General features: G+C 43.9%; 2 protein-coding genes and 3 non-coding genes across 5 annotated transcripts in view; all 5 read right to left on the bottom strand.

The window, feature by feature from the left end:
* The window catches only part of Msh4 (mutS homolog 4), a 35,561-nt gene extending 32,773 nt beyond the window's left edge, over positions 1-2,788 (bottom strand). The window contains 2 exon segments of the mRNA XM_038311921.1: positions 2,222-2,332; positions 2,702-2,788. Coding sequence (XP_038167849.1) covers positions 2,222-2,332; positions 2,702-2,773 — 183 coding nt within the window. The 5' untranslated portion in view covers positions 2,774-2,788.
* A 9,190-nt stretch (positions 2,789-11,978) lies between these two features.
* Rabggtb (Rab geranylgeranyltransferase subunit beta) lies at positions 11,979-17,124 on the bottom strand. Its single transcript, XM_038311129.1, has 8 exons — positions 16,331-17,124; positions 15,208-15,405; positions 14,733-14,838; positions 14,043-14,095; positions 13,849-13,959; positions 13,277-13,402; positions 12,700-12,849; positions 11,979-12,429 (listed from the first exon to the last, which is right to left on the bottom strand). Exons 2-8 carry the CDS (start codon positions 15,394-15,396, stop codon positions 12,289-12,291), a joined length of 876 nt encoding a protein of 291 aa, XP_038167057.1. The 5' UTR covers positions 15,397-15,405; positions 16,331-17,124; the 3' UTR covers positions 11,979-12,288.
* On the bottom strand, positions 15,050-15,117 carry LOC119801575. Its single transcript, XR_005283257.1, has one exon. It is a non-coding gene; the product is annotated as a small nucleolar RNA SNORD45 (small nucleolar RNA).
* LOC119801574 lies at positions 16,034-16,115 on the bottom strand. Its single transcript, XR_005283256.1, has one exon. It is a non-coding gene; the product is annotated as a small nucleolar RNA SNORD45 (small nucleolar RNA).
* LOC119801573 lies at positions 16,578-16,657 on the bottom strand. The gene has a single exon (XR_005283255.1). It is a non-coding gene; the product is annotated as a small nucleolar RNA SNORD45 (small nucleolar RNA).
* Positions 17,125-18,095: the final 971 nt, after the last annotated feature.

Below are 18,095 nucleotides of genomic sequence, written 5' to 3' on the forward strand. Positions count from 1 at the left end.
TGAGCTGGAGGCCAGCCTGGTCTACAAAGTCAATTCCAGTCAATTCTCACTATATAGCTAGAACTATATAGTGAGACCCTATCTTGAAAACAAATAGGAAAGAAAGAAAGAAAATGGCTGTCCATCTTTCTGTGTGGATAACAGTACAATCTGTAATTCTCAATTGGAAATTACTTTCACAAACTTAACAATATATTAAGAACAATAATAAAACAATAAGCATGAGAGTCTCTGGCATCTAGGAACTGGATTCCATAGAAACATTACATGGGTTTTTCAGGTCCTCTCTAAGTTAAAATAACTGAGGAAAGGCACACCCACCCTTAGACCTAGGTGGCGCCATGATGGAACTGCATCAATTCCACCATCAACATGGGCACATGATTCAAAGCGAGGCAGTAGCTCCTGGGTATCTTACTGTCTGCTTAGTTTTGTTTGAGACTAGATGTCCTTGTTCAGTCTGAAGGGAGCAAGAGCACCTAGGACTAAGTGCTGCCATTTTGACTTCAGACTCCATTTTACATGTAGGGTGAAACAAAGCTCAGGTTCCCAAGCCCTGGGGGAGCTGTAATTTCCAGTAACTGACCCACCTCCTCCCTAAACCACAGAAATAGTCATTGTGTCTTTAGCTCTCTACAAACATTATGGCTGTCCCTAGAAACAGAGGAACAAACGAATCTGATTGGTTGGACTGGAAAGTTTACATTGTAGATCAGTTGACAAAGATGAACACACTCAAGGAAGCCCCTAACCTTTAAATCCTGATTGGTGAAAATTGTAACTGTAACTTGGCAACAAATGTTTGTGACTTTTGTGCTTATAAACCTGCTCTGTCCCTGTCTGAGGCTGCCAGGAGAAACCAGGCTCCCGAGTCCTTGTCCTGCAACCCTAATCAATCACTGATGCACTTATGTGGTGATTCATTAAAGTCTTTAGAAGCCATAAGTGCTGTCTCTCTCCTCCTTGTGGCGCACAACAGGCTAGGTGTAACAGGTGAGGGTGACCTGCACACCATGTCCAAAGACAGTGGCTCTCTTTCTTCAATGAAACAGAGAGGAAAACAAAAGTAACGTTGTGAACTAAGAATTTACCTACTTTGAAAAAAAAGAGGATAAAGCCAGGTGATCCCACGCTAAGGTGAGGGCAAGGGATCAAGAGTTCAAGGCCAGCCTTAACTACCCAGCCTGCAGTGAATGAGACCATGGTTCAAAGACACTTCTCTCCCCAAGAAAATAATGGACAAGCAAGAAGGGAACAGTAGACTCTGGAGTATGCTCTGTTATGACTACCAGGGCCTTCATCAGGCAGGAACACACATGCCAGAACTTTCATAAGTATTTCATCTTCACAATAACTATACAAGTCCTTTTATTTTAATTTTCTCTAAGTAAAATTCTGAAAAGTCAAGTAACTATTCACATGTCATCCAGTTTAGAGTTAACTTCTTTCATTCTGAGGTTCATGCTCCTTCCACTTCGCACTGCTCCTGACTTAAGAAGCTCTCTGTATGGTGACTGGGCTATAATAAAAAATAACAACACTGATTTTTCTCTCTTGTAATACTTTTGTCTGAAACATTTTTATGGCTTGGCCCTTCACCCCACTCAGGGTTCTATTAGCACATGACCACTAGCTATGTGTGTCGTGTTGTTACGTCCTGGTGGTAACAATGGGCTGTTCCCCACAATACGTCCTGGTGATAACGGGCTGTTCCCCACAATACGTCCTGGTGGTAACGGGCTGTTCCCCACAATTGTTGAAGATTTTGTTTGTTTGGTTGTTTTTGATACAGGAGGATCCCTCTACAAATCCTTGATGTCATGGAACTCAATATGTAGATCAGGTTGGCCTAAAACTCACAGTGATCCCCCTGCCTCTGCCCCCACCCCTGGTCTGTAGTTTGCAATCGTAAGCTGAAGTAGTTTTCGGCTCCCTCCTCTAAAGAGCTTTTTGTCCGTGTTATACCACAGCAGCAGACATCAAATGAGAACGCCTCTTAACTACCCAATACATTTTTCTGTTTTGCTTAAAGTAGAATGCAGGTGTCAAATAGAGGGTATTCTCAATAGATTTTATGATTTTTAGTAATATATTAGACTCCAATTTGTATGAATTGACTACCTTAGGACCTTAAATATATAGCTAGTCAAACAGCTGCTTTTTATAGTATCATGAAATGCAATCTAAATTTTGAATGCTACCAGAATGAAAACTTCCTTACCTTGAAATTTTCTGTGACCAGCGTAAACAACTTGGTTGAATTTCCCACAATACAAGCAGTATTTGACATTATTATTTCCAAAGGTGATAAAACTTTGAGCTTAGTGATCACCTGAAATTGTTAAAATAATCATTTTCTAAATGTGGGCAAAGAACAGTTTCCAAAGCAGTTCTGCATTATTCTAAGAACCAAATTGTTAAGATGTGCAGACAAACTCCAACAGTCCTAATTCAATGTTGCAGTTAAAATGTATTTCAAATGCTGATGTATTAAACACCTCCACCTAAATACAAATATGAAATATCAGAAACATAGGCCATATTTTACTCACTGTTTTTTACCAGTCTAAACTCAAAATCATTCTGAGTTTATCAAATATTTATTATCAATCCAAAACTTTTTAAATTAATGTGCTGGGGTTTTTTGTTTGTTTTGGTGCGTGTATAACGACTTCAAATTTGTAGCTGTAGAAACGCGCACCTTTGCATACGTTGTGTTGTCTGCGAACTGCGACAAGATGACCTGTGGGCTCTTCAAGTCGATGCTCGCCATCCCGATCTCGCCTCTGGCCAGCCCTCTTCCTTCCACCACAGCTACGATGACTGACGGGGCGTGCGCAGACACTGCGGAAGACGCCGCTGGGAACAGTTGGCAGGACAAACACACACATGAATGTGAACGGCTGTTTGTACTCCTTCATGTAAGACCTCAAAGCCCCGAATCTAGATTTCTTTGTCTTTTATTTATTCTTTGATAACTTCACATGTGAAACACAATGCACACTGACCAATCCACTACCAACTCCACACAGAGTGCCACTCCAACGTGCCTCCGCCTATCTTTTCTCTAATGAATCTGACTAGTGCCGCCTTCGGGGATGGTGGCTGATCTTGCAGCCTTGACCTTGCACAGGTCTTCTACGGTTACCACATCCAAAAGAGGAACCTTTACCAGCTTTGTTTGCCTGCTTGCTTTAGTTTTCAAGACAGAATTCCTCTGTGTATTTCTGGCTGTCCTGAAGGGATCCACCTGCCTCTGCCTCCCATGGGCTAGGATTAAAGGCGTGCACCACCACCGCCTGGTGAACATTAAAAAAATAAATAAAACAAAAACCCTGTTACCCAAAACAAATAAAATTATTAAAGCTCAAAGTATTGTGTCAGATTGAGCGTGGTGGTGCACACCTTTAATCCCAGCACTCTAGAGGCAGATCCCTGTGAGTTTAAAGCCAGTCTGGTCTACAAATTGAGTGCCAGGGTAGCCAGGAATGTTACACCGAGAAACACTGTCTCCAAAAAAAAAAAAAGTATTATGTCAAAACTTAACTTCACATTAAGGATTGTTTGCCTTAATTTTGAGACAGAATGTATATCCCTAGCAACTTTGAACTTGCTAAGGAGAACAGACTGGCCTCCAATTTGAGGCAATTCTGCCTCCACCTCTCAAGAAGTATTGAGATTACAAATAGATACTACCAACCACTGTCTGCCAGTTTGTGGGGTTATAAAAAACTTGGAGGTGGCTATCCCTGTATCTAGCTACAGTTTTCTAACTCCTGGGATGAACTCACATCCCAAGCCTTAATTTTACACATAGAAGATAAATTTATACATTGGTTTATTTTACAATTTAATGAAATAAAGTTATTAAGGGAATTTTGAATTTGGGGTTAAAATACGTATTATTCACCTTTTTCTATCATATAAGTGCTAAAATTATTTTATAATAAGTAACCATAAAGCAAAAAGGATAATGTAGTAACTGTCGTGTCTACTGAAGAGCTGGCTAAAAGCAACAAGTGGAAGTTTATACACATAAATGCGTGATGTGCACCTACCAGTGTCTAGCTCCAAGCATCAACATTCACTAAGTGCTTATCACATGTCAAGGGCATCTTAAATTATTTATTTCATTTAATTGTTACAAAACTCTATCAAACAGGTACTGTTATTTACTCAATATACTTTAAAGGTGATTGCGAGGTTGGGTCAGTGGTAGAGCAAGGGCCTACCGTGTGTCACAACTTGGGTTTGGTCCACAATACTCGTAAGTGAATGAACAGATGAATGAAAGAATGGCATGTATGAAATTTCAAGCGTAAGAAAGACCCTGTGTTTAGGGTGGCTGCAGTGCCGAAGGGAAATGCTGGAGGAACTGCTAGAGAAACGTCAGCAGCCCTCACAATGATGCCCACATTCTTACACTTGATGTGACAGCAATGGAGAAGCAAATTAGGAGCACTGAACGTAGTGTGGCGGTCCCATGGGCTTCACTGTATCTCCATTGTTCATACGCTCAAGTTCTGATCCCCAGCAACTAAGACTATGACCTTATCTACCTGTATCTGAAAACCATGTTTGCCCTCTACAGAGATTAGTAATATTAAGTGGGCCATTTGAGGGGCCTTAGTCCACTATAACTGCATACAAGTGTGAGAGTATCAGGACGCAAAGACACTAAGGGGAGAGAACTGAAAAGAAGCCAAGAGGAGGGCAAGTAGGGAGGCCTCAGATAAGGAGACGTTTAATGCAATCAACTTGTGCTTGTTGGAGAAGACCCAGAAAAATGAATACAGTAAATGAACACAAAAATAAAAAAAAATACATATATAGTGTACTTTCTAAAAGAAAGTACAATAACCATAAAAATCCTGAGTCTGTGGTTGGGTGTGAAAGGATCTCACGCGAGTGGAGGGGTGGCCCCCAGCAGGTGGTGCTGTTGAGACGGTGACCGGAGCTAAAGGTAGGTGTTTGTTATCTAAACACATCGGGAAGTCTGTGAAAAGGAATAACGACAGCGCTAGGCAGACAGCGCTAGGCGATGCGAATGTCACCTCTATTACAGTCCTGATGGGGCTGCCATCATATAAGCAGTATGTCACCACTGAAATGCCACTATGTATCATTATGTGCTTTAAAAAGTAATGTAGCATCTTATCACATATGCACATGTTACACAGCTGTTCTCTTGGGAGGAAGCATTCCCTCCTGGAGGCTCCGGTTCTTCTCAGGCAGTATAAGCAAGGAGCCATTTCTTCGGGAGAAGAGTAGGTGCAGTTACCTGGAGGCAGGCAGGGAGCTCCAGGAACAGGGCTCTCTCCCCACACCTAGGAGAGCTGCTCAGTGAAGCACCAGCTCTGAGTCACCCATTTCCTACCCCCAATCTCAGTAGGCTGAGGTCTCAAGCTAGAGTTGGGTGGACTCGTTTCTTTGGTCTGCTTTGGTGGTTATCCATGGTGGACAGACGCTTGCTTTTACCTTCGCAGAAAGTCAGGCAACACTTACACACCCTGTAGCCAAGGCATTCTTTTTTTTTTTTAGAAGTGGAAAGTTATTTTATTTTTTAAATATTTATTTATTTATTACATATACAGTGTTCTGCTTGCATGTATACTTGCAGGCCAGAAGAGGGCACCATTACAGATGGCTGTGAGCCACCATGTGGTTGCTGGGAATTGAACTCAGGACCTCTGGAAGAACAATCAGTACTCTTAACCTCTGAGCCATCTCTCCAGCCCAGCCAAGGCATTCTTATATATGCCTTAGAGAATTGGTGCACACCAAACATCCATTAATTGATCCCTCAACAAAACTGAGTACATTTAAACAAAAATTAAAATTTTAGTATTAGAAAAACACTCAAGAATACTCTTAGGATCAAAGTTTTCACTTCAATATCACACGAAAGAGATCCTTTTTCCTTTTTGTCAAAACAGTTCAAATACTCTGATGTTACATTTATTGACAATAGGAAGCATGTAGCCATGTTGCTACATAGGGGCCAATGACACGTGTCATCCAGTTCTCCGTATCCATGAGGAATGACTTGCAAGTGAGCAAACCACCCAATTTATTATTTATAAAACTTTAAAAATTTCAAAAGAACATCAGGGTTATCTTCCACCAATTTTTACCTGAATATCCTACATGTGGTGTCCAACTTTTATAGCCTGATCTCTGGGGATTTCCAGCAGACAATGGAGTTCTAAATATTTGTGGGAAATTGGTATCTCGTGCAGAAGATGAGCTTGTTGTACCAATAGGAAGATTGGATGCAAACGTGTGTTTTGCATGAGATCTTTTGTTTCCAAATGATGAACCTAAATTTGAAAATTTATGAATAATTCTTAGTGATTAGCATTAAGGAGTTATGTATTAATCCTAAAACTTATCACATCTAGTTTCTATAAATTCAATTTGATAATTTAAAAATTATAACAAATAATTAAATGATTGACAACTGTGTCCATAATGACTTTATTTGTCTATATTATCATAATAGTGGGTTCCCTAATAATATTTTTGTACATGTATATATTGTACTTTGGTCATATTCAATCTCCATTATTATCCTCTCTTGTACCCTCCTACTCTACCAGCTCCTTCTCTTCCCAGACAGTCCCCTCTACTTTCATGTCTCTTTTGATCACTGACAAATTTTTGTTTGGTTGGTCAGTTTTTTGAGACAGAGTTTCTGTGTGTAACAGTCCTAGCTGTACTGGAACTTGCTCTGTAGGCCAGGCTGGCCTCAAATTAAAGGCAAGCACCACCACCGCCGGACAGTTCATTGTTAAGATAAATCTTGCTGTGCATCCCAGGCTGTGGTTGAACTCACTCTATAGCCCAGACTTGCCTTCAAGGATGGTCCTGCCTCAGTCTCCTGAGTGCTGGAATTACAGGCATGTGCTACCATACCTGGCTTGAGAATCACGTGCAAACATATGCTGACATGGGGCTGGGGTGCAGCTCGGCGGGTAGAGTGCTCTGGGTTCCATCCCAGTATCATATAAGCCAAATGTGGTGATGCATACCCGTACTCTCCGCACTTGAGAGGGGAGGAAGGGGTTCAGAAGTTTAAGGTCATCCTGAGCCAAAGAGTGAGCTGAGACCAACACGTGGAACTTCGCTTCAAAACTAAATGAACTGATTAAGGAGCTATTCTGATATGGCTCTTGAGTCTGAGTTCACTGAGCCTACTCTTGCTAAAATCAGAAGTTTCCCTTCAGCCCCCAGGTGTAGTTTACATTCTCACCAAGTACCTCTGCCTATGCAAACGGTGTCACAGACAGCTTCAGGCTTACTTGGCTCCAGCCCTTTTTCAGACAGGTGCTTGCCAACATGCTACCTACTTCACAGCCATGTCATAACATTCCACACAGTGTACATAAATAGCCTAGCTGTGTCTGCTAACACACAAGTTCCAAACAAACAAGCAAACGAAACGGCAGGGCCCTTCCACACCCTCTGGTTCCTATGCCACGTGTCTTTGCTCTCCTTACACTACCTCCTGGACAAGACCCTTTTCCTCCGCATTCCCATTAACTGGTGGCCCACAGAGTTCCAGACTTTCCAGACTTCACTACTAAATATTGACTCTGGCATCTCATCTGTTTCCTGGTGTCTACTGACACCATTTCCTAATAACGTTCAGGTTTTCATTTACAGCCTTCTCTCATCTCCCACACTGTACAGCAGGGTTAAGATTTCCAGTGATGGAGAGATGACAAGTGTGACAGGCTTAGTGAACACACGGTCACCGTCAGTCAGTCAACTCTGTCCTACAGTAGGGTAGTAGTACATAAATCAACGAACATGTGTGTTTTCAAAATTATTTCTATATACTGAAATTTGAATTTTACATAATTTTCACATGTCAAAAAAATAACACTACCTTTGAAATTTTTTCAACCCTTTAAAAATTCCAAAGTAGTTGGACTTGGTTGTACATGCCCCTAATCCCAGCTCTTGGGACACAGATCTGAGTTCCAGGACAGCCAGGGCTACAGAATAAACTCTGTCTTGAAAAGAAAAGAAGCTCCCCAAACAGCATCAAAAACAAAATAAACTCCATGAGCTTGAGGCAGGCCTGGCCGACATAGCCAGTTCAGGGACAGACAGGGTTAAAAACAGAGACTCCCATCGCAAAGAAAACTTCAAAAGTTAGAGGTTAAGCCGGGCGGTGGTGGCGCACGCCTTTAATCCCAGCACTCGGGAGGCAGAGGCAGGCGGATCTCTGAGTTCGAGGCCAGCCTGGTCTACAAGAGCTAGTTCCAGGACAGGCTCTAGAAACTACAGGGAAACCCTGTCTCGAAAAACCAAGAAAAAAAAAAAAAAAAAAAAAAAAAAAAAAAAAAAAGTTAGAGGTTAGCAGTATGCCTCAGTGGTTACAAAAACTTGAGTTCAGATACCTGCTGGTTACTATCTAGCAAGGCTTGCCCTCCACCAGCCTAGCTGATGCAGTCCTTTCACACTGAAGGATAAGGCAGAAAGCCATGGAAGAGGATTCCTGCTGGTAGGAAACAGCACAGTCATAGCAAACACTCAGGATCATGCAGCAGCCCGTGCAGCACCCACATCTAGAATTTTCAGTGCTGAGGGTCTGAGGTAGAAGGAATTCAACATCAAAGGAACTGAGCTACACAGGGAGTCTGAGACCAAGCTCCTGGGCTACACAGAGAACTCATACACATAAAAAGTACACAGCTCTACAAAGCAAAAATAAAGAAATGTTACCATTATCTAACAACTTCTTAGACAAAACTTTTATGTCTTCCCAGAATTTCTAAGTGTCAAAGGGCGAACACATTTTTTTCTATCAGTATTCTTTATTACAAGCCATTTTGAACTTTTGTTCATTTTACTTAACTCTTGAAAACTTTACTCTAAACTTTACTCTCTCTCTCTGTCTTTGTCTCTCTGTCTCTGTCTCTCTCTGTCTCTGTCTCTCTCTCTCTCTCTCTCACACACACACACACACATGCAGAATAAATGTGTCTTGTGTCTCAGTTTTGTTCTAGATTCCCGTTTCAGCGTTGTCAGATAGGTCATCCTTGTGACTTAAGGAATCATGCCTCCATAATTCTTAAGCTTGTTTCTCTTAAACACTTTTAACCTAATATTAAACATAGAAGACTTCAACAAGTATTTCTTCACTCATAAAATCCAGCCAGCCAATCCTCACTTTATCCTTCACATGAGTTGAACTTACCCTGAAAGACTTTCTCACCCGTTTAAATGTACGGGTGTTCAGTCGGCATGTACGCCTGTGCATCACAGAGGCCAGAAGAGGGCATCAGATCCAGTTACAGACAGTTGTAACTCTATCTGATTCCATGTGGATGCTGGGAATTGAACATCGTTAAGTGCCCTTAACTGATAAGCCATCTCTTTTGTCCCAGAAGGACCTATTTTTAACAGCGAGCATCTGAATTAGACGAGATGTTCATTTTAACCTGCTATCATCCCATTTTAGTACTAAACCCATCAGCCAAAGCTCAGCTCTCCACTATAAGAAAACATACGCACAATGTCCCATTCATGGAAGTAGGGGACCAGTGAGATAACCCAGTGGGTAGAAGCATTCCCCACCAAGGCTGACTCCCAGAGCCCACCTGGTGGAGGTAGAGAGCTGTCTCAGGAACTTGGTCCTTTGAGCTCCACACCAGTCCCCTTGCCTGCTGACCCTTGTCACATACTCACAGGGGTTTGAATAGAAAAGTGAAAACATTTTCTTTTGAGGAAACTGAGCCAGGATTGGTGGCTCGTGGTATAATCCAGCATTCAAGAGGCTAAGGCAGAAAGATTGCTTGAAAATTTCAAGCCAGGATTTTCTATTAGTGAACTTAAGGGAAGCCTGGGTCATACAGAACTTGCCTTAAACAAAACAAGAGGTGATTGAGGCTTTACATGGATATACTAGTTAGCAGAGCTAGGTCACACTTCCTCTCAGTTGTGAGAGTCGAGATTTCTTTCTCCGTGTTTTATTTGGTTTGCAATTGAGACTAGCTCATTCTGTAGTCTGGGCTAGCCTTGAACTGTGGTCGCCAGTGTTGGGTTTAAAGCGCGAACCACCCCACCCCCATCAGTAAAGACTTGTAGTTACTGCCCTTACTATCCTCTAGGAAGGCCCGGCCGCTGTGGTACCCAAGACCCCGACCAGCCTCCTGGTGTCAGCCATCCTTGCCCGGCCCGCTGTGGTACCCAGGCCCCGGCTGCTGGTGTCAGCCATCTTTGCCCGGCCCGCTGTGGCACCCAAGCCCCTTGCTGCTGGTGTCAGCCATCTTTGCCTGGCCCACTGTGGTACCCAAGCCCCGGCTGCTAGTGTCAGCAGCCACCCTTGCCTGGCGTGGCCCGCACGGGGCTGCTGCTGCTGCTGCTACTGCTCCTGTCGGCCACCGCGCCCTCGGTGCTGGGCCGGGACGCGGAGGCCAAGGGCCGTGTGCGCGGGGTCGTCCTCCCCGATGTGGTCCCACGTGGGGAACTCGAGGTTGACGAGACCTCCTGCCTCAGCATCCCTCAGTCCTTCCTGACAGAGGCTTCAGCTTCGAGCACCCCAGCACCCGCAAGCTCCAAGGCCGCGCCTCGGCAAAGGACGGGAGAACAGGCGCAGGCGCAGTGCGCTCCCGAGCAGGAAACACACAGCGCAGGCGCGGAGCGCATCGCTGGTGTAGGAAAGCGCTGTTCTGTTCTCTTGCCCCCACCCGGGCACTTGACTCAAAGCACAGGGAAGCCAACAATTGAAGGCCCAGCAATGACCACCACCTTGGCTGTCAATTGTCACAACAGACTTTTAAATAATTTTCACTAGCCAAGCACTTAGACTGAACACGTGATCCAGTTCTATGCCCAATACACTTACCCCTGTGCCTAGTACCGTGTCTACAATGAGGGGGTGTTGTACACACAGCGACATCACATGACAATTAAGGCCAGCAGTTACCAATCCAATTGTTTGACTTCTAGTATTATAGTTTCAGAGTAGGGGGCAGATTTTAGGATTAAAGTTAATTGGAAAACTTTAATTCAGTGCAAAGGTTTGAGTTAAGAATGCTCCTCTCCCCCATGTGTTTGAATACCAAGAGCAGAATTGCCTGTGAGTAGGTGTGGCCTTGGAGGAGGTGTCTCCAGGGTTCTTCCTCTTACAATCCCGTTGTTAGTAACATGTCTGCCTCAGGCTACCATCCTAATGGACTAAACCTCTGGAACCAAGCACCAATTCAATACTTTCAAGACAGGGTTTCTCTGTAGCTTCCAAGTGTGTAATGGAACTTGTTCTGCAGACCAGGCTGCTGGAAATAAAGGTGTGCACCTCCACCAGGTTGTCTCTTCACTCACTGCAATAGAAATGGGACATGTAGACTATACTCGGTGTAACCGCATGGTCTGATTGAAACACTTAAGCAACTCTTATGTGAACACATGAACACTGTATGTAAAGATCGGGTGTGTGCATCTGACAGACGGCTCAGAGTGCAGGTGGACACCGACTCCTAGCACTCAGTGTGAAATGACTGTGGTCTAGCGCCAAGTGGGACCGTATCAAGGGCGGAGGGGAGGGTGATGGCGCTACTCCCTTCCTTTGGCATTTAAAGGGGCAGAGGTTCGAGAAAAGGACATCTATCTGACCCAACAGTTCCCCTAATCTGACCAATCCACCCAATCATATTCAACCTCAATATAATCTCAAATGTCCAGTTTCCAGAGAATCGTGTTATCAGACTCAAGAAACAGTTCCACCCAAACCCATTCAGTAAACCAATTCACTAATGACTTTGGTGGGGGAGCAAAAATAATTACTTTTAGGACCATTGGTGAGTTAGATACCTGCATGCCTCTGAACTTTAGACCCGAGTTCCTTGAAACATTTACCCAACCTGTGCAGCATCTCCTGAGTTATGACTTGCAGCCTTGGAGATAATCCTTTTGAAACAAAGTAAATGTTTCATTTCTAAGTAAGCAGCTACATACTCAACAGCCACTCAACATTTTGTGCATCTTTTATTTAAATCATGAGTTTTGCTCACTCGTATTAACAAAAATCATTTTCCATCACAATCATTACAGATCAACAGGACATGGGGAAGCATCAATTAAATACCAGCTCTTAAGCTTGCTGTTATGAAGACATCAAATTTCAAGTAGACAAAAACTAATGTTTGGACACCACAGAAGATCTAAATACAATGTATTTTATACTACATATAATTATACGATTGCATTAACATGATATACAATATTAACAGCCACTTCTAGGTTCGATTGCACACATCTTCCTGTGCCTGTCTGACTCTAGCTCACTAGTTCAGGCTGGACATTGACCCTCTGAAGCACTTCTTCAGGCATGCAGAAGACAGGACTAACAGGTTTAATTTGTTCTTCTCCCAGAAGCGACAATCCAGCAATGCCAAACAAGGTATGAAAAGGATCCACCTGCGGGCGGTTCATAAACAGTGCAAGTAAGAACTCTGCACAGAATCAAGTTTAGTCGTTTTTGTATACAGCTAAAGTTTTTTGAAAGCCTCCAGTTTTTAACATGCAGGACCTCTAAGAAATTTCTATAAGCTCTAGCCTTTATGTTACAAATTCACAATAACTCTCAAAGCAACCTTAGGACCAAATGCTAGTTCTACAACCAAAAGGCCCAGAATCATAAAATCCAGCCAACAATGAAAAACTGCGGAACCCCAGAATTGTACTTGCCATATCTCCTGGTCTGTCAGCAAAGCCTCCAGTCTCTTCATCTTGACATGCTAAGATGAAGCTGCGCAGCTTTTCTCTGTCAATCCAATGAAGCCTCCCAATTATCTTCAAGGAGGCCAAAACCCACCAGGAATAGCACACATCCGGTAACTAGAAGGGGGGAACCCATACTGTTGGCAGGTTGAGACCACTCCTCATACATTGGTACCCATACCACTTTAGTACCAGATGGCAAACATACATTAGTTTAATCTCCTACTCAGTCTTCAGCTGCTATTGGTGCAGACTCATGCATCCTGTGAGGATTTTCTAGGCATCACCAAGTGCTGTCCAGGTGGACACATCTGCTGACAATTCACCCTGCATCCCTCGCGTTTTACTGTGCGCTCCAGAAGCCTAGCTTGTTTCAGCCCAAGTTCAATGACTGCAGAAAATTAAGGCCCTGCCTGATACCTGTGCACGCAGCTCCCCCACTCACAAGCACATGAAGTTAGCACACAGGTTTTCTCTGCTCCTCTCACATAGCAACCAACTACACATTCAGTTGTTAATAAGTACAAATGCTAGTTTGTAATACCTTCTCGGGTCTTCCATTGAGTCCGCCTGAGGGCAGCTGTCGTTCACAGAGCCACCAACCAAGTAGGTCAGAGTTCACTTGATGCAACTGACTGGTTATCGCCAGGAATCCTGTGCAACAATAGATCTAAAATTACAGACATAAAGTACACAGGTATAACTTAATAGGAAGTGACAAACACCACCAAAATGACTAAAACTCCATCCTGTATAAGGGTGTATTTTAGAAGTCACTGTCACAGTAAAATGCTATGCTTGGAATTTCTTGATGGTCAATTAATTTACAACTTAAATTACGTTCTCTGGGCAAGCAAATATTTGCTAACTTTGCTAACTCAGTGGGTTATGTTAGAATGTTTTCATTGTTTATTAAGGTCACAGGTGGAGATTCATGTTTATAATCCAACAGCCTGCAACTAACAGAGCTTGTAAGACCCTATAGATAGCACATACCCCAAACCACTTTCCTGATCTCACAAGGTCTGGCCATTCACAACCAAAATTATCATTAAAACACCCCTCATCTTTTAATATTGGTTATTCCCTCTAAATTTTATTAAATAGCAGTATTACCTGCCCAGCATGAGATTCGGAGCCCGGTCTGCACCCAAATCCACCATCAAAGTTCATACAGGCCAAAACAAATTCAATCGCCTTTTCCACATTAATAGCATCAAGCTTGCCCTACAAAAACAAGTAAAACCTATTACAATCGCCTAGAGCACTCATGTTTAATGAGATCCCTCAACACAACATTTAAAGCTTACCAAAAGAGCCAAAGTTGCCACTGCACAAAATGAGAATCTGGTGTCAACTTCTCCTAGAAGAGAGAGCCAAGGTAGTCACATCAATACAAATTTCCAATGAACAGACTTTGAACCATGCTCACTCAATTTCCCAAAGAGCAGGCTATCTCACATTTACCTGGAGGTAATACCCCAAAACCCAAGAAAACCAGCTAGAAAAATAAAGCCAACAGCCTTTCTAAATAGCTTAGAGGGCCCCAAATGGGAAGGAACCTACAAAATGCAAGGATTATATGCTAAAAAATTCAAGTTAATACATCAACACCCTACTTTATAAAAAAGGTTCACATCCCACAAAGCAGCTGGTCTCAGGCCTGCATTCTGTCTGTCCCGCCCCAAAACAAATTATCTAGATTAATCAAAATTTTTTTCTAGGTCCCAACTCAGGTATTTACTGATTAGATAAACTTTTCAAGACTTTTCAGGGAGTTCAGCCCTTCAAAGCCCCAAACACTGGGGATAAATGTGAACCTACCTTATCTTTTAGAGTGGGTGCTGACAGGCCAGCAGGGGCATACTGGGACCTCCAGCAGGCCATTTACTCCAGATAGACCAACTGCTTAGTGGGACCTGAAAAGACGGAACAACTTGAATCTTAGGATCACTACCAAGACAAATGTTCTGAGTATGGAGTAGATAAACCGGGCGTACCCCAAATGTCTCCAGCAAACGAACCATCCTCCTTCTGCAGACTCTGAACATAGGCCACAACCTTATCCACGTCGATGACGTTGATGCTGTCATACAGCGTGAGAATCTGAAAAGACAGCAGTAGGGGCAGATTCGTTCTGTCTCTAAGCCCCCATTAATTTAACCGAGTAAAAATTAGTCATTCCAAATCTTTAATCACATGTTTTGCTACACAAAACATCGATAATCTAAGAAACTCAAGCAGAGGCAGGACTTAACCATCCTTTGCCTCTTCACAAAAATCAATTTCAGTTACATACTGATGAAATGTCCCCTCCACGGTCTCAGCGTCTCTGAAAAGCATCATGTTGGCATTCAGCTAATACATGCCATGACATCACTGACCTTGTAGGAAGGACTTCCTGCAGAGGGAAGTTAAATGACCCTCCCCACAAATCCTAACTCCAGCCCCAGGGATCTAGTCACAAGCACCTACCTGGACAGCACTGAGAGTGTAGAGAAGATGCGGATCGTGTCCAATGCTCGCACTTATGCCCCCACACTCATGCTGGCACGACTTGATAAACACCAGGATTTCCTCTCTGTTCATGCGATGAAGCTGTCCCATGAGGTCCATCACCGTCAAACCCCAGTAGATGCCGCTCATCCTCAAGTACTCAGACATACAGTACTCCTAGAGAAGTTTCTTCAATTTATCAAAACTCCTAAAAGGGCCATTTCACACACAATCCACCTCACGTAAGATAATTGGGACCAACTTTAAGTGACGCTTTAGTCCCCCAAGGGCCAACTGCAGGTTTATTAGGTAAAAGTAACCAATATTCCTACTCTATTTTTAGCAGACACCAATTTTCGTCAGTCACAAATGAAGCCTATGCATATGGAAAGATAGCACTACTGAAGATGGAAACCTACATGGATTCCAGAACGCTGTGCATTTCACAAGTATTTCTTCAGGTGAGGACCTCATGGGCACGTGGGAAGCCAAACCCAGGTGGACAGTTGACAGGGAAAGACCACAGGACTCTTAAGCCTATAACCATACTAAAATGAATGCCCAGCTAAGAAATTACAGAAATAATCAAGCATCAAGTGTTTGCCAACACATTTCTGTAATGACCCAGATATACTATGCTGTATGGAAAACATTATTTCTACAAGTGATCCCCTTTGGAGGGTCTCTCCACTCAGCATGGCTTTCCCTCCAGTAACTCTGCTGAGCCCCTGGATGCTTAGGTCACAGGTGTGTGCCGGAATTTCCCCCAGGCACACACAATATAAAGTTTAGGTAAAACCTTTTCGAGGTCTCAGCGTAATTCTAGAGCTAAAGTGTTATTACACATCAGCAAAATTCAGATAATACATGCCAACACATCATTGACCTTCAAGGTTATACCCGAGCCAGAAAGGAGCAGAGTCTCCAGCTGGCAAATCCTACCCTACCTCATAAGTGCCAGGAGGCACTCTGTCAGCCTTTGGTACACAAGGCCCACCTACCCTGCTGGACTACAAGCCCTCTGCAGAGAGGGCTGAAGAAACCGGCCAAATACTTCTTATAGCTGCTAGTCTGAGAATCGCTAACAGAAAGTCATACGTACATAATCATCTTTCTTGGAACCATAGGAGGCAATGTAATCGGCATGCTTCTCCAGTAACAGGGTGTCAGGAGCGTCTGACTTGATGGTGACATCCTTCTGCGGTGTACCCTTGAATTAAACAAGCAGAAATTTCATTACTCACAGTCTGACCCTTCATATACACGTTTAACATGCGCGTAAGGTTTTTTCTTTACGTTGCTTTCATCGTCCTTAAACAACCCATCCTCAAATGTGTGCCCGGCATTTTCAGGTCTCAGAGTAATTCTAGAGCTAAAGTGGTTAATAATCAACTTTAGATTCAGAATACATGCCAGCTCATCATTGACCTGAAATGACCGTTTCTGTCCAACGCAGACACGTTCAACGAGGCTGAGATTTCAGAACACCTCGAGTCCTCAAATGTTGCCCCCATTACCAATAAGCAGTCTATCTCACTACCAACCACAAGTAGGTCAAACAAACTACCAAAAAAAAAAAAAAAACCACTTTTTGATTCATGGTCTCTGCTATTAAGGCCTGCCTAGTCTGAACTCCCTGTGTAGTTCAGGCTGTTCTCGAAATCAAGAGATCCGCCTGCCTCTTCCTCCGGTGTGGGCCTAGGCTGGCTCTCTCTTCCGGTTAAAAAATCTTAAGCTTTGAAACAACGATTTGAAAATAACGATTTTCAGGAATCTATAAATTCCAAATTATTATTTGCAAAAAGCATTAAAAAACACGTATAACGGGGTGGGGGGAAGGGTGAAAACGACGACATAGGCACTCCCAAGTCCCTGCTGCAGGGAACGAAATCAGGCCGCCCAGAGGAACTGCGGAAAACGCTGAGCAATCGCAAGGAACCTTCCCGGTCCGGCCCGAGGAGTCCGAGGCAGGAGGATGGCCGGGGGTTCTAGGCCAACCTGGGGCTCCAGAATAGAGCATCGGCCTTGCAGGCCCTCCCGCCGCCCCGTGCAAAGCCAGCCCGGCCGCCCGGCTCCCGCGCACCGCAGCCGTCCGGCTCTCACCATGTCGGCGCGCAGAAAGACCGAAGCTCGCCCGAGCGCAGGGAGTCAGCGCCCGCGCGCCTGCGCACACGCGCCCGCCCACCCTCCCTAGCCGGCTCCGCGCAGCCCGAAGGACCCCGCGGTCACCGTTTAGCCGGCCGCATTGCTGCCTGAAGGACTCGGCGGTCACGAGGTATCCGGCCACGCTTCTGCCTGAAGGACCCCGTAGCTAGAATGGTCGCTCATTCTAGCACTCTCGGAGCTTTGGGATTGGTTTCAGCCCCTGTGTAAACCGGGCGTGGCCTTGCAGACCTGGAATCCTAGCACTGGAGAAGCGGAGACGGGAGGATCAGTAGTTCAAATCCCCACCTGTGTAGGCACTTGGAGGCCAGCCTGGCATAGATACTCTGGGGGAAAAAAAAGGATAAATTATGGTATATCTGTTACCCAGTTAATTAAAAAAAAAAAAGCGCCACATATGCTATGGAAAGATGTTTAAAAGATACCATATAAAATGCATGTTTATGGGCTAGCTCTTGGATTTGAATCCGGAAACTACAAAAATAAGGATTACTTTTTACTCTATACTAGTAACTTATGGTTTAACCTTTTCATTTTAACCTTTTCTTCTCCTTCAGGTTTTTCAAGACAGGGTTTCTCTGTAGCTTTGGAGCCCATCCTGGAACTAGCTCTTGTAGACCAGGCTGGCCTCGAACTCACAGAGATCCGCCTGCCTCTGCCTCCCCAGTGCTGGGATTAAAGGCGTGCACCATCACCGCCCGGTC

Source organism: Arvicola amphibius, chromosome 14 (assembly GCF_903992535.2).
Source record: "Arvicola amphibius chromosome 14, mArvAmp1.2, whole genome shotgun sequence".
NCBI lineage: Eukaryota > Metazoa > Chordata > Mammalia > Rodentia > Cricetidae > Arvicola > Arvicola amphibius.

What these genes read in the sequence shown, in the direction of transcription:
- Rabggtb (XM_038311129.1), bottom strand. Translation starts at nt 15,396, where the DNA reads ATGTCTGAGTACTTGAGGATGAGCGGCATCTACTGGGGTTTGACGGTG. An exon ending in ACACTCTCAGTGCTGTCCAG is followed by an intron (nt 14,839 to 15,207) that starts GTAGGTGCTTGT and finishes CTGTCTTTTCAG; the next exon opens with ATTCTCACGCTGTATGACAG. An exon ending in CCGAATCTCATGCTGGGCAG is followed by an intron (nt 13,403 to 13,848) that starts GTAATACTGCTA and finishes CTGTAATTTTAG; the next exon opens with ATCTATTGTTGCACAGGATT.